General features: G+C 64.0%; 2 protein-coding genes across 4 annotated transcripts in view; both read left to right on the top strand.

Moving 5' to 3' along the window:
* The first annotated feature begins 43 nt into the window (after positions 1 to 43).
* Positions 44 to 13690, top strand: ATG9A (autophagy related 9A). Of its 3 annotated transcripts, XM_039494808.1 has the most exons (16): positions 44 to 168; positions 1171 to 1306; positions 1646 to 1689; positions 2265 to 2329; positions 2702 to 2863; positions 3321 to 3462; positions 4520 to 5181; positions 5224 to 5268; positions 6602 to 6755; positions 7182 to 7361; positions 7954 to 8199; positions 8533 to 8750; positions 9358 to 9475; positions 9835 to 10057; positions 10587 to 10729; positions 11374 to 13690. In XM_039494808.1, exons 2-16 carry the CDS (start codon positions 1204 to 1206, stop codon positions 11377 to 11379), a joined length of 2511 nt encoding a protein of 836 aa, XP_039350742.1. In that variant the 5' UTR covers positions 44 to 168; positions 1171 to 1203; the 3' UTR covers positions 11380 to 13690. The 3 variants fall into 3 exon arrangements, with proteins under 3 accessions (XP_039350742.1, XP_039350740.1, XP_039350739.1); XM_039494806.1 differs by having other exon boundaries at positions 4547 to 5268; XM_039494805.1 differs by having other exon boundaries at positions 4520 to 5268.
* A 4758-nt stretch (positions 13691 to 18448) lies between these two features.
* Positions 18449 to 21471, top strand: part of ABCB6 (ATP binding cassette subfamily B member 6 (Langereis blood group)) — a 28849-nt gene continuing 25826 nt past the window's right edge. Inside the window, 1 exon segment of the mRNA XM_039495856.1 lies at positions 18449 to 18505. The gene's annotated coding sequence lies outside the window, so the exon portion shown is untranslated.

The following is a 21471-nucleotide window of genomic DNA, read 5'->3' as shown; positions in this document are numbered from 1 at the left end:
CCCGCCCCCACCGCCTCCCCCCACCCTCGGATTGGCCCCCGCGGCGCCGCCCGCAGGCCCCGGTTGGCCGCCGGAGCCGCCAGTTCAGAGGTGGTGACACAGGAGGCGGCGGCCCGGCCTGGCGCTGGGAGGGGGCGGCAGGGGCCGGTTACCGGGGAGACCGGGCAGGTGAGGGGGGGGCTCCGCGCGCCAGAACCCAGGAGTCCGGCCGGGCTCCGGCCGGGCAGGGGGGGCCCGGCCCCGAAGGGCTGTTGGGCCGGCGGGGCCCGAGCGGTCCGGTCCGGTCCCCCCCGCGCTGACCCCCCTCTCCCCGCAGCGCCCCGCGCTCCATCCGGTCCGGTCCGGTTCCCCCCCGCGCTGACCCCCCTCCCCCCGCAGCGCCCCGCGCTCCTTGCGGCCCGGGCCGGTCCGGTCCCCGCGCTGACCTCCCCGCAGCGCCCCGCGCTCCATCCGGTCCGGTCCCCGCGCTGACCTCTCCCGCAGCGCCCCGTGCTCCATGCGGCCCGGTCCGGTCCGGTTCCCGCGCTGACCCCTCCCCGCAGCGCCCCGCGCTCCATGCGGCCCGGGCTGGTCCGGTTCCCCGCGCTGACCCCTCCCCGCAGCGCCCCGCGCTCCATGCGGCCCGGGCTGGTCCGGTCCCCGCGCTGACCCCTCCCCGCAGCGCCCCGCGCTCCTTGCGGCCCAGGCCGGTCCGGTTCCCCTGCGCAGCCCCGGCTCTCACCGCAGCGCCCCACGCTCCATGCGGCCCGGTCCGGTTCCCCCGCGCTGACCCCCCTCCCCCCGCAGCGCCCCGCGCTCCATGCGGCCCGGTCCGGTTCCCCCGCGCTGACCCACCTCTCCCCGCAGCGCCCCGCGCTCCATGCGGCCCGGTCCGGGTCCCCCGCGCTGACCCACCTCGCCCCGCAGCGCCCGCGCCCATGCGGCCCGCTGGTCCGGTTCCCGCGCTGACCCGCCTCCCCGCAGCGCCCATGCGGCCCTGGCCGGTCCGTCCCCGCGCTGACTCCCCCCCAGCGCCCGCCCGCTCGCCCCGCCCAGGCCGTCCCCGTTCCGGTCCTCCGCAGCGCCCACGCCCATGCGGCCCGGTCCGTTCCCCGCTGACCCTCCCCGCAGCGCCCCGCGCTCCATGCGGCCCGGTCCGGTTCCCCCGCGCTGACCCACCTCTCCCCGCAGCGCCCCGCGCTCCATGCGGCCCGGGCCGGCGCCATGGCCCACTTCGACACGCAGTACCAGCGCCTGGAGGCCTCCTACAGCGACTCGCCCCCAGGGGAGGAGGATCTGCTGGTGCACGTCCCCGAGGGCAGCAAATGTGAGCGGGGCCCGGGGGCGGCTTGCCGGGGCGGGGGGATCCCCCTTCTCCCGAGTCCTTCCCTCCGCCGGGGGCGGGGGGTGTCCCTCTCTGGGCCTCTGGGCCTTGGCCACTGCCACAGGCCAGACACTGGGTCTGATGTGGAGTGGTGACTCCTGTTCCGTGCACTGTGTAAACCCAGGAACAGCCCTGTGGGGTCTGGGGGGACCCAGCCGCTGTGTGCCCTGGGCTGTGTCACAAGGGTAACTAGCCAGCAGCAACCAACTGCCCCCCCGCTGCTGGGCAAACCACTGTGTAGCGAGCCCCACTCACCCCCTTTGCCTCCTCTCTTTCCTGCAGCTCCCTGGCATCACATAGAGAACCTGGACCTCTTCTTCTCTCGCATATCCTTGCTGCATGCAGGGGGACGGGAGGCGGCTGCTCCAGCCCAGCATCAGCTTGACACCGTCTGTGCAGGTCCCATCTCATCCGGGGCTGGATTGCTCCCTGTCCCGTGGAGTGGTGTTTCCACCCCTTCCCTTGGGAGATGGAGCTGGAGGGGGACAGAAACGGGTCCCTCCAGCCCTTTGATGATGGCCTTCTGCCCGTTCTCTGTCCCTCTGATTGCTAGGCTCTGGATATGTCTTTACCTCCCTCTGTGCTGGCCGGGTCCTGCCCTTGCAGACTTTGGAGAGGGCTCGGGGGGTCTGTGAATGGAGTGTTCACAGTCCCGTGCTGGGGTGTGGTGGGGGCTTGGGTTTCTGTGACAGGCTAGCGTTACCCGGGCATGGAGGCCAGGTCCCAGGAGTATTTTGTAGCTAAGCAGAGAGTGCACTTGCCTTGCAGCCATCCATCCTGACTGGTGGCTAGGGGGTGGCTTGGCATGGGAGGGGTTTTCTCTCAGCTGGTGGACGGGGGGCTCAGCTGGTGGCTGGAGAGGAGGGGTTGCCAGGCTGTTCTCCTTGACTGCAGCTCCCACGTCTATAACCTGCATCAGAAGAACGGCTTCACCTGCATGCTGATTGGCGAGATCTTTGAGCTCATGTATGTCTTGAGTCCCCCTGCTCTGGGGATGGGGAGGCCAGGGAGGGGGCAGGTTCTCCACATGCTCTCGCTGCCAGGGCCTTGGGCCCCAGTGTTCCTGCTGTCCCTGCACAGCCATGGCTGAGAGTTGGGTTTCAGGGGATGAGGTGGGAGGCGGTCAGGGCCACTCCCCTTTCAATCAGGGCTTGTCTCCCTCTCCCCCTCTTCTTTTTTGGCCATCTCATCCCCAAGAATTTGTCTCCCTCTCCTCAGAATCTGCCTCCGTCATGCCACGGGCCGTGGGGTGTGACCCAGTAGCCACTCCTGGCTGTGGTATGTTAGGAGTTGGGGGCAGAAGGAGCATGTGCCTCATGGCTGCTGCCTTTCCCACAGGCAGTTCATTTTCGTGGTGGCCTTCACCACCTTCCTTGTCAGCTGCGTTGACTATGACATCCTGTTTGCCAACAAGATGGTGAATCACAGCCAGCACACCAGCGAGCTTGTCAAGGTGACACTGCCAGATGCCTTTCTGCCTCCCAGCGTGTGCAGCGCAAGGTAAGGGCAGCAGCCACACCTCCGCCCCCAGCCCTGGCAGCCTGCCACCCTCCAAAGGCCATGTTAGTGCGAGCTCTCCAGACAGGAGCTAAAGATCCGGAAGGAGGACACTGGGACTGGCCAGACCTCACCCACGGGCAGTACACAGCCCTTGTCCTCATCGTCAGTCGAGGCATGTAGCCTGCCAAGATTGCAAGTCCCTGGTTTGTCTTGGGCTGAGTGGCCAAGCTGCATTGTACTCTGGGTCATGTAATCCCCAGGAGTTGCGTCTCTGGGTATGTACTTGATGCTTGATGGCAGTGTTGCTGTGTGCTGTTACACAGCTGGTGCATCCCTCCCCAGATGTGCCCACATTCTGGTGGTGGGTGAAGCGATCCCTTGACAGTGCATATAGCTTGGGCTCCTGTGGGATGAGGCTCGGCCGTGGGGCATGCCGAAAGTCTCTTCTCCCTTGCAGAATCCAGCAGAACGGCTTTCTCATTTCCATCCTGGTGATAGCGGGGGTTTTCTGGATCCATCGACTCATCAAATTTATCTACAACATCTGCTGCTACTGGGAGATTCACTCCTTCTACATCAACGCCCTCAAAATCCCCATGGTGAGCGACCCTGGGGCTGGAGGACTGGGCTGTTGTGGCTGAGCTGGGAGCTCCCGGTGCCTCTACCCCCAACTCGGGGCTGCCTTGCTGAAGCTGTAGGAGAGGGTTTCACCTGCCCATTGCCATCTCTCCCTCTTTCGGACCTCCCTTAGGAGCTACACCGGATTATGTAACTCCCTACAGCTTGTTTTCGGGCAAACCCGCCCCGGCACAGTGTGTGTCTGGGTGTGTTGCGGGACAGCTGTGTTCTGCTGACTATCTGCCAGCCAATCACTTTGCTTCATAACCTCTAGGCTTTTCTTCCCATGCTCACAGCAGTGTCCCAGCCTCAGAGGTGTAAAGCAGTTTATTCTCATGCCTTCCTGGGAGGTGGGGCAGGGTCTCTCCCCCATGTACAGGTAGGGAACCGAGGCACAGAGCAGCTAGGCGTTGCCCAAGGCCATGGGGGAGTCTGGCAGAGCTGGGTATTGAGCCCTGAGTCCCAGCCCAGGGTCTCCCTCGGAGAGAACTTGGGTAACTCGAGTAACAGCAGGATCCTTTACATTAATGTTTTGCAAGACCATAAGCCTGTGGAATAGGGCAAGGGCTTGGGACTCGAACACCTGGGTTCTCCTCCCAGTTGGCTGCAGGCTCCCCACTGGGCACGTCCCATCACTTCCCGGTCTGGGAAGGGCTCGGAGCTCTCGGTGGGCCGAGTGCCTCGGTGGTAACGGAGACATCAGAGCGCCCCCCTTTGGGAGCGTGTGGTGATGACCTGTGTAGTTCTCTAGCTCTTTCTTGCCAGCCCAGGAGGGGTGAATGAGGCTCCCCCCCTCCCCCCCCCCGAGGGCTGCGTTTATCTTTCCCTGGGAACCCCAGAGCAGCACACAGCAAGCATCACGCTGAGCCGGGTGCAGCATTGATGGGAGACTGGAACTCCCAGCATGCAGCATGGCCTGTGTCTGTGGAACGTTGGAGCAGTGCATGCTGGGACCTGTAGTTTGTGTTGCATCGCTGTCTGGTGGGCCCCCGTTGGTCTCCCCCGGATTCTAACACTGCCTCCTCTCCTCCCGGCCAGTCCAACCTGCCCTATTACACCTGGCAGGAGGTGCAGGCTCGCATTGTGCAGATCCAGAAGGAGCATCAGATCTGCATCCACAAGAAGGAGCTGACGGAGCTGGACATCTACCACCGCATCCTGCGCTTCAAGAACTACATGGTGGCCATGGTGAACAAGTCGCTGCTGCCCATCCGCTTCCGCCTGCCCGGGCTGGGCGACACCATCTTCTACACCCGCGGCCTCAAGTACAACTTCGAGCTCATCTTCTTCTGGGGGCCCGGCTCGCTCTTTGAGAACGAGTGGAGCCTCAAGGCGGAGTACAAGCGGGGCGGCAACCGCCTGGAGCTGGCCGAGAAGCTGAGCGCCCGCATCCTCTGGATCGGCATCGCCAACTTCCTCCTCTGCCCGCTCATCCTCATCTGGCAGATCCTCTATGCCTTCTTCAGCTACACCGAGATCCTGAAGCGGGAGCCGGGCAGCCTGGGCGCCCGCTGCTGGTCGCTCTACGGCCGCTGCTACCTGCGCCACTTCAACGAGCTGGACCACGAGCTGCACTCCCGCCTCAGCAAGGGCTACAAGCCGGCCTCCAAGTACATGAACTGCTTCATCTCCCCCCTGCTCACCATCGTGGCCAAGAACGTGGCCTTCTTCGCCGGCTCCATCCTGGCCGTGCTCATCGCCCTCACCATCTACGACGAGGACGTGCTGGCTGTGGAGCACGTCCTCACCACCGTCACCCTGCTGGGCGTGGGCGTCACCGTCTGCCGGTGAGACGGGCTGGCGCGGCCTGCTTGCCCTGGGGCAGGGGGAGGCTGCGGGTCTGTCCGTGGGCCACAAGGGAACAGAAGTCTGCCTGGGGGGCCCAGGACTGGAAGTGGGGAGCAGTGGGTCGGGCCAGGAGTGAGGGGCACTGGCAGGAATCTTGCGGGGGGTAGGGAAGGAAGAGCCTGGGGCCAAAGTGCTGTGTGTGGGGTTGGTTTTTTTTGTGGGCTGGGGGGGGGGTTGCATATCAGGACTGAGGGGCATCGGCAGGGCTGGGATAGCAGGGAGCTGGGCTGTGGGTCAGGACTGAGGGGCACCGGCAGGGCTGGCGGGAGGCAGGGCTGCAGTAGCAGGGGACTGCAGGTCAGGACCATGGGGCGCTGACAGGGCTGGGGCAGGGGCAGGTCAGAACTGAGGGGCACTGGCAGGACTTGGGAGTAGGCAGGGCTGGGGTAGCAGGGGGGGGGTCGGGGGGAGAGAGGGGCACAGAGTAGGCAGGGGGGGGGGGGGGGGGGGCTGCGGGTCGGGACTGAGGGGCACCGGTAGGGCTGTGGTGGGAGCCAAGGGCTGGGGTAGCAAGGGCTGCGGGTCGGGATTGAGGGGCACCGGCAGAGCTGGTGAGGGGAGCCCAGGGCTGGGGTAGCAGGGGCTGCGGGTCGGGATTGAGGGGCACCGGCAGAGCTGGGGAGGGGAGCCCAGGGCTGGGGTAGCAGGGGCTGCGGGTCAGGATTGAGGGGCACCGGCAGGGCTGGCGGGAGGCAGGGCTGGAGTAGCAGGGGCTGCGGGTCGGGAGTGAGGGGCACTGGCAGGGCTGTGGGGGGAGCCCAGGGCTGGGAGCAGGGGCTGCGGGTCGGGAGTGAGGGGCACCGGCAGGGCTGGCGGGAGGCAGGGCTGGGGTAGCAGGGGGTGCGAGTCGGGACTGAGGGGCACCGGCAGAGCTGTGGGGGGAGCCCAGGGCTGGGGTAGCAGGGGCTGTGAGTCGGGACTGAGGGGCACCGGCAGAGCTGTGGGGGGAGCCCAGGGCTGGGGTAGCAGGGGCTGCGGGTCGGGATTGAGGGGCACCGGCAGGGCTGGGGTAGCAGGGGCTGCGGGTCGGGGTTGAGGGGCACCAGCAGGGCTGGGGCAGGGGCAGGTCAGAACTGAGGGGCGCTGATGGGGCTGGGGGTAGGTAGGGCTGAGGTAGCAGGGGCTGCGGATCAGGACTGCGGGGCACCAGCAGGGCTGTGGGAGAAGCTCTCCCAGCCTTTCTCTAGGCATGATCTGCCCCCGGCATCAGACTCCGGGCCGGGGTTCTCTGGGAAGTGCCGTCCGTCCCATCCTTGTCCTGCCCCCCTGCAGGTCCTTCATCCCAGACCAGCACCTGGTGTTCTGCCCAGAGCAGCTGCTGCGGGTGATCCTGGCACACATCCACTACATGCCTGACCACTGGCAGGCCAACGCCCACCGCTACGAGACCCGGGACGAGTTTTCTCAGCTCTTCCAGTACAAAGCGGTGAGCCCGGCCCCCCTGGCTAGCTTGGACCCGGGGCAGAATTGGACTGGCTCCTGCGCGCCTCTGCTCAGCTAGGGGCACTCGCGGTGCCCGGGGGGGCAGGGCTGGGGTCTCTGACACACGGGTGCCACCTCAGGGCCGCTGTCTGTCGGGCTGCGATGCCCAGAGAGAGGCTGGTTCATGCGAAGGGGCTGGACTGGGGACCTGCGTGTGCCTCCCTTCCCAGGGCCGTGGGTGTGATGGTTCCACAGCTCCTGTGTGGTTCCCCAGAGCAAGGGACGTGGGTGCGGAGGGGATCGTTGGTCAGCTGGGGGCAGAGCACATGGGGCGATACTGACATGGGGCTGCTGTTCTGGGAACATTCCCTGGGTGGCCCCTCGGCTGCTCTCGGCGCTGCCTGCTGAGTGCCCCCCTCTCCCTTCCCAGGCGTTCATCCTGGAGGAGCTGCTGAGCCCCATCGTTACCCCCTTGATCCTCATCTTCTGCCTGCGGCCCAAGTCCCTGGAGATCATCGACTTCTTCCGGAACTTCACCGTGGAGGTGGTGGGCGTGGGCGACACCTGCTCCTTCGCACAGATGGACGTGCGCCAGCACGGGCACCCGGCGGTAGGGCCCGCCTGCGGCATGGGCGTGTGCTGGCGCGGTCCCTTCCCCTCCCCCCACACCTGGGGGGTCCTGCCCGTGGCTGGAACCCAGGCGTGCTGACGTCCCCCACGGAGTTCTGCCAAGAGAGCTCTTACTCCCAGTCCCAGAATGCATGGTGGCCAGGCTGCACCAATCAAGCTGAAGCGTTGCATGCTGAGGCCTGTAGTCTGTGGGCTGTGTTGTTGCAATCTCGTATCTAACATCCGGGCACGCTCCGTGGGGTGTCCCGTTCAACGGGTGCATGAGCCCAGCTGGCCAGGTGAGGGCTCGTGCCCTGGAGTGGGGGCATGTGATGCTACCCCGGGCGCTGGAGGGCCCTGGAGCTGGGCGTGCTGGGCTATGGCGCGTCTGCTCCAGCGAGCAATGTCCCAGGCCGTCTGCGGGAGGCCGAGCTGCAGCTGCTGGGGAGTTCCTGGCATTGTGCATTGATGGGTTTTGTGCAGCCTGGCCCTTTGGGGCTCCCCAGACCCCCCGGTGGGTGTCTGGCAGGCCCTGGGGGGGTCCAAGGGTGGGTTTGGAGTGGCCCCCCTCACTTCACCTGTGTGCTTTGCAGTGGATGTCGGCGGGGAAGACTGAGGCCTCCATCTACCAGCAGGCCGAGGATGGCAAGACTGAGCTGTCCCTCATGCACTTCGCCATCACCAACCCCAAGTGGCAGCCGCCCCGCGAGAGCACGGCCTTCATCGGCTTCCTCAAGGAGCGCGTGCTGCGCGACAGCAGCGTGGCGCTGGCCCAGCAGGCCGTGCTGCCTGACAATGCCCTCTTCACCTCCATCCAGTCCCTGCAGTCGGAGTCCGAGGTGCCCCGGCTGCGACGGGTCGCGGGTGGGCGGGAGAGGAAGGGGCTCTGGTGTCCCAAGGCTGCCTGGAGGGCAGGGGTCTTGCTGGCTCAGGCGGCCGGTGCAGTGAGTTTGCTGGGTCTGAACTGGGCTTGGGTTTCCGGGGAGGGCTGGGCCCGTCTCCGAGGGTGTCAGCATGTGATCAGGCTGGAGGGGGGTGGGGGTGGGGGGTTCTGCCCTGCGGCATGGGGGCGCTGTAGGATCTGGAGTTCCCCCGAGGAGCTGGGTTGGGAAGGGGCCCTGTCCTGGTGGCTGCCTGTCCCGGGCTGTGACTCCCCTCACTTCCCATTGCAGCCTCACAGCCTGATTGCCAATGTGATCGCGGGCTCCTCAGCCCTGGGGTACGTGAGCCACGAGCTGCAGGCCTCCCGCCAGCTCTCCGAGGTGGCCTCTGCCCTGCGCTCCTTCTCCCCGCTCCAGTCTGCCCAGCAAACTCACAGCAGCTTCCAGACGTCCGGGTCCCACGTGGAGGGGGCACCGCCCCGGACCCACAGCACCATGACGGCTTCTGGGTAAGTCTGCTGAGCTGCGCCAGGCCACCTACTCCGTGATCAGGGACCTTGCAAAGCCCAGGCTCTGCTCCTGAGGTGCTGGGTGCCCCTCGTGTGCCTGAGACCGAAGGGATTGGTTCACTGGGCACTGCTGGGAGCAGCTCACAGCGCCTCCTGCTGGCACGCTCTGCGGTCTGTTCCTCGCCCACATGCTGGGAGGAGTCCCTGCAGGGACAGGGAAACGGGGCTGCAGTGGAGCAGGTTACACAGGTGGCTAGAACAGGAGTTGACTCTGTAAGTGACTGCTCCGCCCCAGGAGGGGGCGCTGGAGCGCTCCTGCCCCCCTGTGATGGGGATCTGTGGCCCTTGGGGGTGCCTGTGTTGGGGCTGGACCCCACTGAGCAAAGCCCATGTGTCTGGGCAGAGGCTGCATGTATCTGGGGTGCAGAGGGGGGCCCAGGGCAGGGAGTGGGCGAGGTGGCACCATGGGACACCCCATAGCCCAGCAATGCAGTGGGGCTGGGCAGGGGATCAAGAAGGGCTGTGTGGATCTGATGTGGGGCCTGCTGGGCCATGCCCCTGGGCAGCAGACCCCCTCCCCCAGCCCTTCTCTGTGTCCCGGCTGCAGCACGGATGCCAGAACAGCGAGCTCAGGGAGCAGCGCCTGGGAGGGCCAGTTACAGAGCCTGATCCTGTCGGAATACGCCTCCACCGAGATGAGCCTGCACGCACTCTACATGCACGAGGTGAGAGGGCAGCTCGGGGGGGCAGGCTCGCGGCACGGGGGGTGCAGCTGGAGAGAGGGGTGCTGTACCCAGGCGGTAAGGGAGGTCCCGCAAAGGCAGCCAGGCCCATATCCTTCCCCTGCAGGGCTGTCTCTGCAGGTCCCCGGAGCGCAGGAGGGCCTGGTGCAGAGCGGCTCCCATCCTGCACTGGAGGGGCAGAGGGAGCAGTGGCGCCGGGAGCTGGCAGTGCAGGAGAGAAGGAGCCAGAACTACTGTGGGGCTGCCACGGGGGCTCCTGCAGGCTGGCTGTGGGGTGGGGCTGCAGCTCTGTCCCCGTCCCTGCTTGGCTGACCCGCCCGGTTGTGTTGTGTTGTGCGCAGTTGCACAAGCAGCACACGCAGACAGAGCCCGAGCGGCATGTGTGGCACCGGCGGGAGAGCGACGAGAGCGGGGAGAGTGCCCCGGAGGAGCCGGATGCTCAGAAGGGAGCCCCCGCCGTCATCCCCCGCTCTGCCAGCTACCCCTTCTCCTCGCCACGCCAGGCTGTGGAGGAGTCGGCCACCCTGCAGACGGGCTTCCAGCGCCGATACGGCGGCATCACAGGTTCGTGCCGTGGGACTCCCCTCCAGACAGGGTCCCCCACTCCAGATGGAGCCTGGGAGCCTCCCCACGCATTCCCTGTCCCGCAGGCCAAGGGGCGCTGCCTGTGGAACGTGCCGTGGGGCCACACGCTGGTTTGTCGTCGTCGGGTCGCTGGGTAATTGTTTAAATGCCAGTGAAGCATTTGAGACTCCTCCCCCACACGCCAGGAGATTGGCTGGGGCAGGTGGCTGGCAGGTGCCACTGCGCGGTAGCGCCTGCAGGAGGCGCCCAGGAGCCCTGCTCATCCATGGCTGGCAGTGTGTGTGTTCAGGAGAGGCTGGGCTCCCGCTGTGATGTTCCCACGTCACCCTGCGTGCTGTGGGGAGGAGCTGTCGGCTGGGGAAGGCTGCACAGGCTCCCACCCACTCACTTGGAGGGTTAGACAGATTGGCTTAGAGCCCCCTGAGTGGTGCCCTGCTGGGAGCTGGCACCAGAGCCTGTCTCACCTGCCTCTACGCGTTCTTCTGACTCTTCTGTGCCCATGCCGCAGATCCGGGCACTGTGCACAGAGCCCCGTCGCACTTCTCCCGCCTGCCTCTAGGGGGCTGGGCTGAGGACGGACAGTCGGCACGACACCCGGAGCCGGTTCCAGAGGAGAGCTCGGAGGATGAGCTTCCGCCTCAGATACACAAGGTACGGCCCAGGCGCCCAGCGGTGTGAGCAGGGCATTACTGTCCTGGGTAGTGACTGGGTGGGCTGGGGCTGGTGGCGGGCCAGTGGCGGTAACTCCCTCCCCAGGAGAGATGAGAAAGGCGGGAGCTTTTCAGCTCGGAAAAGAGCTGACTAAGGGTGTCTCTGGTAGAGGTCTATAAAATCGGGACTCGTGTGGAGAAGGTGAATAGGGAAGGGTTATTTACCCCTTCCCATAACACTAGAGCCAGGGGTTAGCCAGTGACATTAACCAGCAGCAGGTTTAAAACAAACACAAGGAAGTACGTCTTCATACAACGCACAGACAACCTGTGGAACTCCTCGCCAGGGGATGTTGTGAAGGCCTAAACTATAAGCGGGTTCAGAAAGGAACTGCATGGGTCCAGCAATGGCTATTAGCCAGGATGGGCAAGGATGCAACCCCCTGCTCTGCGTGTCCCTGGCCTCTGATTGCCAGAAGTTGGGAATGGGCGACAGGCTGGATCATTCGATAATTGCCCTGTTCTGTTCATTCCCTCTGACGCACCTGGTCCTGGCCCCTGTCAGAGGCAGGGCACAGGGGTGGATGGCCACTGGCCCGACCCGGCAAGGCCGTTCCTAGGTAATGGCTCGGCTCTCTCCTCCAGGTGTAGCTCTGGGGGTGAGGATCTCGTGGGATTCCGGACTCTGGAGCAGCCTGGGCAGCAGGACCCCGGGGTCCCGGCCCCCTCCCCTGTCCCGCAGAGGTGGGGCGGGCAGAGGTGCCTAGCGCTGGCGTTCATGCCGAAGGGACAGAACCACCACGTCAGCGCCTTGCGGTGGAAGCTTCTGTACAGACGTGTGTCAAGCCAACATCACTCTGACTCGTACTCATGTTGGGTGAATGCGTGTGTGAGTACATACGTGTATCCGTGTCCGCATATGTGTTGTCCGTGTCGGGAATCGGCCAAGAGCTGCACGGAGCACCGCAGAGCCTGCGCGAGGCCAGCAGGGGAGAGCTCCGCGGGTTCCGGCTGCCGGCGGGAGAGGCTGCTGTGGAGTCCCTGAGCAGAGCCAGCGACGCCTCTTCCACAGTCCAGCTCAAGACCCTCCTTCGAGCTGCAGCCGGCCTGGCCCGGCCCGGCTTCCCGCCGGGGGAGGGACGCACCAGAATCTATTTTTGTAACAAGGGTGGAGAGTTGGGTTCCCCCGAGGAGGCGTGTGCTGGAGTCTGACCCCTGCTGGGGCCTTTACAAGGCCGCGCCCTCCCCCAAAGCCCAGGCAGCTCCGTGTGTTCTGGCTCCGAGCTGCCCTGTCCGTGGTGCGGGGGCTGCCACTGCTCCTGGCACAGGGCTCCCCCCAAGTGACCCCACACCCCACTTGCTGCTATTGTCCGTGGGTCCCTCTAGCCTCCGAGCGCAGACAGCCTGGGCAGCAGCAGGGGAGCCTCCCGGCTGCCAAAGCCCTGCTCGTGGCTGGCCAGCGGCTGCTGCTCACAGTGGCCCTGGCCCCCTCGAACTAACCAAGCCCCCCTTGGACGGCAGAGCGGGGGGGACGGGGCCCCCTCGGTCAACACTAATGGAGCAAGTGAAAGGAAAGAATCAGGTGACTCGAGTAGCTTTGCTCCCCCTTCCCCTCCCCCGCCCAAGGGGGAGTCTGGCCTGGGCCCCTGTCCTGGGACTGGACCCCTTGCTGGGGAGCTGGGCCAGGCGGTGCCTCCCTCCTTGTAAATCATTAGCACATGGGCGGCCAATCACAGCACAGGGGCGGGGGCGGCTCCGGCCAATCAGAGTACAGCTCTACTAGGTTATTGAGTGACAGCGGCAGCTCCCAGAGGCCGGTGACATTCTCCCCCCTTCTCCCTGCATCGCCCCCAGCCCTGCTCCCACAGCGCCGAGCTAGGGGTCGGCCCCACGGTGCTCTGCTCTGCACTGTACGGCTGGGGGGCAGGACACCTGGGATCTCCCCCCCTGGCCCCCCCGCTCCTGTGGGCCTCAGGCTGGGGGCCCTGCTCCCACAGCGCCCAGCCTGAGCTAGGGGTCGGCCCCACGGTGCTCTGCACTGTACGGCTGGGGGGCAGGACTCCTGGGGTCTCTCCCCAGCTCTGCCAGGGGCTTGCTGTGTGATGGGGGTGGGTCTCTTGGCTGACTAAAGCTCCCCTGCAGCCTGGGCTGCTCTGGCATCCTGCCTGGCGGGCAGAGCACTGACTATTCCGGGGGGGGGTGGGCTGTCCCTTTAATACCCCTGCCCGGTTCTCCTCCCCCTGCCTCGCCGTGGGGCAGGCCCTGAGCGTCACTAGCCCAGCCTATTGGTGCTTTACAGGTTTGATGAGGGACAAAGCGCTTCAGTGGCCTTTGAAACGGGGCAAGTCTCAGCAAAGCAGCGCCAGGCCGGCCCCTCTGCCCTGGCGCCTGGAACAGGCAGACCTCAGGCTCCCTTCGCAGCAGGAACCAGGCGTGGCCAGAGCGCAGCCTGCAGAGGTGCAGCCCTGGGAGAGGGCAGGGCCCAGCGGGCAGTTAGTTCTGTCTCAGGCCAGCGTGGCTGGGAAATGTAGTTCCCGGGTCGCACCTCTGCATTAGTGGCTGTGCTCTGTACAGACGGGCTGGCGGAGACTCTCTTGGGCGACGCCCTCAGCCCGGAGCTCCTGTTCCTAGCACAGGGTCTCCAAGCCTGAGCCGCAGCCCCCACGTGAGAGCTCTGAGCCCCGGGGAACGCTGGGCCTTTCTGAAGGGGTGACTGGCAGCTGCTCCAGGCTGCGGCTCCTGGAGGCGAGGCCTGGAGCAGCCGGAGAACCTTGCCACGTGCTGTGCTTGTGTCTGTCCGTCGCCTGTGTGCATGGCAAGCTGCCCTCCCCCGCCTGTTCCGCTTGTGCCACCAGCGGGGGTGTGCGGGCGCGGAGCTCTTTGGGCATGTGCTGACTAGCCGAGCTCGCGCCCCTCGCTGTAAGCTGTAGAGCCATTTAATAAAGAGGGGGCATTTCATTCACGCTGGTGTCTGGGCCTTTGTGGCAAGGGGAAGCTGCTCCCCCTGTGGACTGGGAATCCAGCCGTATCTGGGCTGCTCACGGGGTGTGTGCCCCTGGAAACCCCTCCTCTGGCTGTGCCATGAGCTCAGGGCGGGAGCTGAGCTCTGCAGGGCTGGGGAGCTCTGCTGGAGCCTGGGTGGAGCCCAGGGCTCCGGCTGTAGCCTGGAGGCAGAGCAGGGCCTGGCTCTGCAGGAACAGCCGAGAGCTGCAGGGGGGCTCTGACGTACTGCTCTGGGTGGAAGAGCAAGAAACACTGTCCCAGTCTGTGCCCTGGAGCCCAGCTTGGCTGCGGCCTGTCCCGTTTCTCTCAGCCTGCAGGGCCTGGGCCACACCGGACCTCCTCCCGGGACCCAACCAGCACCCAGTACGCAGGCTGAGGCTGCTCTGCCGGGGCTCGGCCTGGGGGGATTCATACTGCAGCCCCCTCCCTCTTCCGCTCCCTGCCAGCCGAAGAGTGCAGCCCGTGCTGCCCCCAGGTCTCTTGCGCACACGGCTGCTTCAACGCAGAATGACGAGAGCCCCGCGGTGCTCGCTGGTCAGTCCGCGCTGGAGAGCAGCAGGCTGGGCTCATGGGGGCAGCTCTGGGAGGCCAGAGAGCTGCCTTCTAGTCTCTGCTCTGATGGGCCCATCTCTTGATCCCTCGGTGCTAATGGGGCCCTGGCAAGGCGTTTGGGGGACTCAGCTCGCAGAGTGACAAGCACCAGCAAGGAGCCACCAGCTACCTAAGAGACAAAGCAGTGACCTGCCCTCCTGCGAGGGGGCGCACGACTGCTGCTCCGTGTGGTCTCGTGTTTACTACACAGGCACTGCAGCGGCATTAACCCGCCTGCGTTCTCAGCCCTGTCCCCTCAGCTGCCGCATCAAGGACGGCGCACACACAAGGGGTCAAGGCCAAGCACTGGAGAGTGAGGAGACGGCAGATCAGCAGCTGCCCCTGCAGTCGGAATTCTATCCCCTCGTGTGTCCTACCTGTGCCCTGGCTGAGGCTGGGCCTCCAGACACAATATGAACCGGCCTTAGACAAGGTCATGGTGCTTTTGCACAAGGGCAGGTCTCTGTCAGGGACGGGATTAGGCACAAATAGAACATCCTGCCAGCTCCGTTAATGTTCGTCGGTGCTCAGAGGCTAGAGCAGGGGTAGGTAACCTGTGGCACATGCACCGAAGGCGGCACGCGAGCTGATTGTCAGTGGTGCTCACACGGCCGGGTCCTGGCCACCGGTCCGGGGGGCTCTGCATTTTCATTTAAGTGAAGATTCTTAAACATTTTAAAACCTTATTTCCTTTACATACAACACTAGTTTAGTTCTATATTATAGACTTATAGAAAGAGCCCTTCTAAAAACGTTAAACTGTCTGACTGGCTCGTGAACCCGTAACTTAGAGTGAATGTCTGAAGACTCGACCCAGCACTTCTGAAAGGTTGCCGACCCCTGGGCTAGAGGGATGATGCCGTATAATGCCTACAGAGGGTTAAATCCCTTCCCTGCCTTGTGCTGACAGCTGAGCCCCAGGACTGCGCTCACTTTTTTCCAAGTCGATGAGTCAGTTTCCGGTTCCCCCAGGAGAGGGGTTTGTTTCTGTGCTCGCTCTCGGAAGGGGAGGACCAGGTTCCTTAAGGCTACTGAGCATCTGCAAATCAGACCCTCTGTGCGTCCATGTCCCAGCACTGGCCGTTCTGGGCATTCAGCGAGGCCGTGCGGTGGAGGCTAGGCCCTAAGGGGGATGAGAGGTGTGGGCTGGAGGGCATGGGTCTGTTTTTCATGCTGGTTCTCATTACTGATTACCCACGCTTCTAGGGTGCCTGGACTTTGCCTCCGTGCTGCCCTGGGTGTGTCCGTCCCATGCGATCAGAAGGTTTCCAGGCGCAGGGCATGTCACACTGTAGTTGCCCCGTGTGGGAGGATTCCCAAGTCAGAGGCATGGCCGCTTGGCACATGGAGCCCTCTTAGACCCCAAGTCCCTTCTCCCTAAATGAGACACAAACTGCAGCAATGCCCTGGGCCTGCCGTGTGGGGGCAGGGCTGCTAAATATACCCTGGCAGAGAGCCCGGCCGGCGGCTGGGTGCCTCCTGCCCTACACGACCTTCTCCGGGGGCGGGGGTGCAGGTCCCGCTCGCTCACCCTGCGGTGGGCAGGCGCTGCACGACTAGCTGGGATCGCTGGAGGCTGGTTGGAGCAGGGATCTGCTTTAACCAGGAGCCCTTCCCCCGGACCAGTTCCCTGCTCTGGTGTGAATTCCCCAGGGAGGGCTGATGCCCTGGCCAGGTGCATGAAGGGGCAGACAGGGCTGGGGGCCTCCCTGCTCCCCCATCCTCCTCCAAGCCCAACCTTAACCCTAACACCACCCCCTGTCCCGGGCTTTCTGCCTTCCTCCCACAGTGGAGTCCGTGAACTTCCTCCAGAGTGCAGCAGCAAAACCAGCCCCTCCCCAGCAGCCGGACAGGCAGACGGCTGGCTACACTCGAGGGGGCCCTCACCACTGCCGTCCCTGGCTCTGCCCCACTGCCCCCTCTGCCCACAGGGCGCTAGCACATGGGCCCTGCCTTAGCCCACCCCTGAACTGGGGGCAAATTACCTACATGGGATTTCCTGTCCAGCGAGCGTGCCAGGCTGAGTGGGAAGGGAATGGTGTCGAGTGGGTAGAGCAGGGGCGTGGAGGCTGGGAATCCTGAGTTCTCCTGGGAGTCCCTTGGCCACAAGGCTTGGGGTGATGTCCCGGCCTCTGCCCCATGCCGCGACGGCGCAGCCTTGGGGTTGTCGCGCTGCTGCTGAGGTGGCAGCAGGGATTCTCCCCACACGCTCTGCACCCTGCTCCCTTCAAGTGACACAGGCGATGGCAGCTGTTCCCTGCTGTGACTGCCTCCCTCTGGGCTGGGCAGCAGGGCGCTGACGGGGCTTCTCTGGGCAGGCTGCACCGTGGTGGTAACCGGTTCACAACGCGCCTGGGGAGTCTCCTGCTGTCCTGGGCGCTAGGCTGGCCCTGCACCAGCGTCAATGGGACGCTTTGATGTGGGTGGCTCGGTGTGAATGGGCACACGAAGGGGATAAGTCCCCCCCCACACACACATCTGCAGCTCTGGAGGTTGGGTGGTGGGGGTCGGCAGGGGACTTGAAACCAGGACTCCTGGGTTCTATTCTCCGCTCGGGGAGGGGAGGGGTCTCTAATGGTTAGAACACAGGGTAGGGACGGGGGACACTAGAATTTGGGGGACCAGGGTTCTATTCCTGGCTCTGCCACTGGCTTTCTGGGTGAGCTTGGCCCCATTCCCCCGCTCTATGCCTCAGTTTCCCCATCTGTGCAATGGGCTGGAGATCTTGGCTCAGCCCGGTGGGTTGTGGGGCTCGGTTACTAGTAGTTACGGGGTGCTGTGAGCCTGGCTCTGACCGCGCTAGGGCAGGGCCCACGCCTGGGCCTGGCTCTCCTGGTGGGGTGGGGGCCGCCTCAGCCTTGCTGCGTGGTCTGGGCAAAGATCTGTGGGGCCAAACACCCCCAGAGCCCCAGGAGCGGGGCCAGCCGAGCGCACGGCTTGCGGGCAGCCCCATAGCGCAGACACTGAGGCTGCTGCGCCGGGCCCAAGGCTGGCTGAACAAACACACCATGCACGGGGCCTCGCCACCCTGGAAACGGGCTCCGAGCAGAGGCAGTTCCTGGGCAGGGCTCCCGGAGAACGTCCTGCCCCCAGGCCCGTGCGAGCGGCTCTGGGAGCCCCAGCCATCGCCATGGGGCCTTGGCAGCAGGAGCCTGACAAGCTGGGACCTGGCGTCGCTGGAGTCCACCCCAGGCACAGCCGGGAGCTGCACTGGGGAGCTCTGTCCATGCATTAATGTGCACAACCCCCGGCACCTGCCCCCCGGCACCCGGGCTGCAGGAGCCACCACACCTGGGGCCTGAGCCGGAGCCTTGTCCCTATTGTGTTCACAGGATCAGGGCCATGGCCCCAGTGTGGGGACAGGCTCTGGGAGGCCCTGTCAGCGGCCCAGGCCCCCGAGGGGTCTCACACCTCCTGCAGGGGAAGCTACACATATTCACGGCCTCCTGGGGCTGGATCCCGGGCCTGCAGCCCCCCTGCTCCTGCTCCCATGAGCCCCGGGCAGCGAGTCCCCCTGAGACAGACCCTGAGGGAGACTTGTACCATCTCGGGGGGCAGCGCCCCCCACCCTGCCAGCGTCTGCAGGGACACGCAGCCAGCGCGGGCCGACAGGCGGGTGATGAGTCACCTGGACCAGCCCTGGGAGCCCGGACACAAGAAGGTTACAGCCTCTGGTCCATTTGGGTTAGCCCAGAGCCCAGCCAGCAATGTCCCCCCCTGTCTTTGCTCAAGTTCCCAGGCCAGTCCCCCGGCCCCTCCTCGGCCTCCTGTTGAGGGTGGCCAGCCACGGTCATTAGTTGCTAGGTACCAAATGTCCCCAAGCACCGTTTGCATGGACTCTCCATTGACTGGGGGAATGTGGGGGCCTGGGGGGATCAGGTCCCGGGGTGTCCGGGCAGAGGCTGCAGGGAGGTTTGGGGGGAGCCAGCGGGGTCTCAGGGCACGTGGGGGGATCAGGTCCCGGGGTGTCTGGGCAGAGGCTGCAGGGGAGCTCGGGGGGTCCCGGGGACAGGGCCCGTGGGGATCAGGTCCGGGGGTGTCTGGGCAGAGGCTGCAGGGGAGCTCGGGGGGGCCCTGCGGGGTCCATACGCCAGGGCCAGTCACCGTCCGGGCACTAGGACCCGGCGGGAGCCGGCAGGGCCGCAGCCTGTGCGCAGCTGGGCTGGGAGTCGGAGCGGGGCAGGTGAGCGGGACCAGGCAAAGCCCCCGTGCGGGGCCGGGGCCGGGGGCGGGGGCGGACCCCTGTGGGGCCGGAGGCGTGGAGTGTGTGACGGGACTGATCCCCCATGTGGGGCTGAGGGGGGGTTGAGGAGGCCGAGGGTCCGGTCCCCCCATCTGGGGTTGAGGGGGGGGGAGGAGGCCGGGGAGGCGAGGGGGGCCGGTCCCCCCCATGTGGGGCTGGAGGGGAGGCGAGGGGGCCCGGTCCCCCCGGTCCATGTGGGGCTGGGGGGGTTGAGGAGGACGGGGAGGCGAGGGGGGCCGGTCCCCCCCATGTGGGGGTGGTGGGGAGGCGAGGGGGGCCGGTCCCGCCGGTGGGTGTGGGGGGGGGGGGGTTGAGGAGGACGGGGAGGCGAGGGGGGCCGGTCCCCCCATGTGGGGCGGGGGGGGGAGTCCTCCCTGCAAGCAGCTGCGTCCTGCGCCCGCCGCCAGCTTGGTTTGATTTGTTTCAGCTAGGTCTGTCAAACGATTACAAAATGCATCGTGAGTAATCGCAGCTTTGATCGAATGATTATAAATATTTGTGGCTGTTTGTCTGTATTGTGCAGGATTTCGATTTCAGTGACAGCGCAGGATACAAAGGGTACAGGGCTCACTTTGTGGTGGTGTTTTTCGTTACAAATAGTTGCACTGTAAAAAACGTTAAACAGAGGCGAGCGCGATCTGCAAGTCGAAGCTCAAAGGGGCGTACGAATGTTTAGCGCATCTGGCACGTAAATATCTCGCAATGCCGGCTACAGCGGTGCCATGCGAACGCCTGGGCTCACGTTCAGGGGACATAGTGACCAGAGTGTTTGTCTGAGCGATTGGCTGAACAAGAAGTTGGACTGAGTGGACTTGTAGGCTCGGAGGTTTTACATGGTTTTGTCATGGGATCTCACCCCCACTTTGAGCTTGTGGGTTCAAAGATGGGGACCCGCATGTATTCTGCCACCATGTCATAGGGTCTCACCCCCACTTTGAGCTTGTGGGTTCAAAGATGGGGACCCGACTTGGTTTCCCTCTAAACTAAAATCCTAGTTTAGATCTAGTAAGCTGCCGCCACTCAATCAGGGAATGTGGATTGAGACACAGTCCTTCCCCAAAATCCTAGGGGATTCCAAGAGCCCCAAATCCACGGAGTTCTTACACCCAGGAGAAACAAACCATTCCCCCTGCTTCCTCCCCCCTCCCTTTTCCTAGGAGAGAGATACCTGATTCAAACTGCTTGAATCAAACCCAGGAGGAACTGTCTCTTCCTCCCTCCCCTTCCCCTGAATTTCCACAAGAGAAGGAATTAACCAAGTCCAAAGAAAAGAAAGAATTTATTAAAGAATAAAAAGAAAATACAGAATCTCTATGAGCCCAAGCTGGACACTCATAGGGTATAACCTTATCAATCTCTGGAGAGAATCCCCTCTCCCCCTTTCTTTCTCAGTGAAAGCAAAGTGGTTTTGGTTTTGAGAGCGGTTATGGAACAAAGATAATTCCACATTTGTAAGTTGCACTTTCAGGCCAAAGAGATCTCAGGACAGGACTTGTAGGAGGTGAACTGAAAAATACTGTTTCTTTTGTCTGTCTTTATTACAGTGCAAATATTTGCACTCAAAATTAATAGCCCAGTGCGCTGTGTGTTCTGCCTGGTCATTGCATTCAATACACTGGAAATGTAGAAAACCCACAAACATTTATAATCCGTTTCTGGGGCAGCCGATTGTTTCACACTGCGAGGAATCGCAATTTGTTTTTTTAATCGTGTTAATTTGTTTTGAGTTAATTGCTTGAGTGAACTGCCCTCGTTCCAAGGCCTCCCAGGAGCCATTGCTCTGGGGAGCTGGGTAGAGAATGATGGGATATGCACTGGGGGAACACAGGCCTCTGCCCCCACCCGGTGTGGCTAGCGTGGGCCCGCTGGCTGGCTGGGGCCACTGGAGGAATGGCCACTGCCCACCCTTGGCCTCCAAGAAGTGCAAGGCCCGGCCTCTGGAGACGTAGAGCTCATCTCCTGGGGGGCCGTGTTGGTTTATAGCCCCCTGAGGGGCATGCCCCTGTGATTACCACCCCCCTCCCTGCCTGCAGCCCAGCAGGGTTTGAGCTGGTGCAGGGCCAGACCAGGCCAGCGCTGTGTCCAGGGACGGCTGCTGGGAACCGCAGCTTTCAGATGGGCCCAGGCCATAATCTCCCCAGGAAGCTGTGGGGAGGGAGACCCAGGGGACTGTGTCTCTCCACGCGTGTGCCAGGGCGCTGAACATGTAGTGCAAGGGTCTGTGCACACGCGTGGGCTTGTGGCCTGGTATTTGCACATGTCTGTGTGTGCATTTGCCCACCCATCAGACAAGATGGCTGAGTGGTTGCAGCACTAGATTGCTAATCCGTTGTGCTGTGCACGCCTGCCTGTGCATTCCACTCTTGACAGAGCCCGTCTTCCTGGGGGCTGAGTTGCTGGGGTGATGAGAGTGGTAGGAGAATATGTAGAATAGAATATGATTGTGTGCGTGTGAGTGTGCTTGTGAGTGCTCACACTCGTGTGTCTGCACAGCTGTGTCAGTGTATTTGCACACCTCGGTACATGGGTGCTCACATGTGTGTGTCTATGCACAGCCGCGAGTGTATATTTGCACACATCAGTGCATGCATGGGTGCTCGCACACATGTCTATGCACAGCTGTCAGTGTGTATTTGCACACCTCGGTGTGGGTGCTCACATGCATGTGTCTGCATGCATTGGTGCATGGGCACTCACATGCGTGTGTCTGCACAGCCATCAGTGTGTATTTGCACACCTTGGTGCATGGGTGCTCACACACGTGTCTGTGCCCAGCCATGCCAGCATGGATTGGTGCATGGGCACTCACACGCGTGTGTCTGCACAGCCATCAGTGTGCACACCTTGGTGCGTGGGTGCTCACATGCCTGTCTGTGCCCAGCCGTGCCAGCATGCATTATGGGGGG

The sequence above is a fragment of the Mauremys reevesii genome, linkage group 11 (genome assembly GCF_016161935.1).
Source record: "Mauremys reevesii isolate NIE-2019 linkage group 11, ASM1616193v1, whole genome shotgun sequence".
Classification (NCBI taxonomy): domain Eukaryota; kingdom Metazoa; phylum Chordata; order Testudines; family Geoemydidae; genus Mauremys; species Mauremys reevesii.
This window is presented reverse-complemented; position numbering and strand designations above follow the sequence as displayed.

Coding starts and splice junctions, on each gene's coding strand:
- ATG9A (XM_039494805.1), top strand. CDS start 1,204: ATGGCCCACTTCGACACGCAGTACCAGCGCCTGGAGGCCTCCTACAGC. Junction 2,864..3,320: donor CCCAGCGTGTGCAGCGCAAG/GTAAGGGCAGCA, acceptor TCTCCCTTGCAG/AATCCAGCAGAACGGCTTTC. Junction 10,058..10,586: donor CCGATACGGCGGCATCACAG/GTTCGTGCCGTG, acceptor CCCATGCCGCAG/ATCCGGGCACTGTGCACAGA.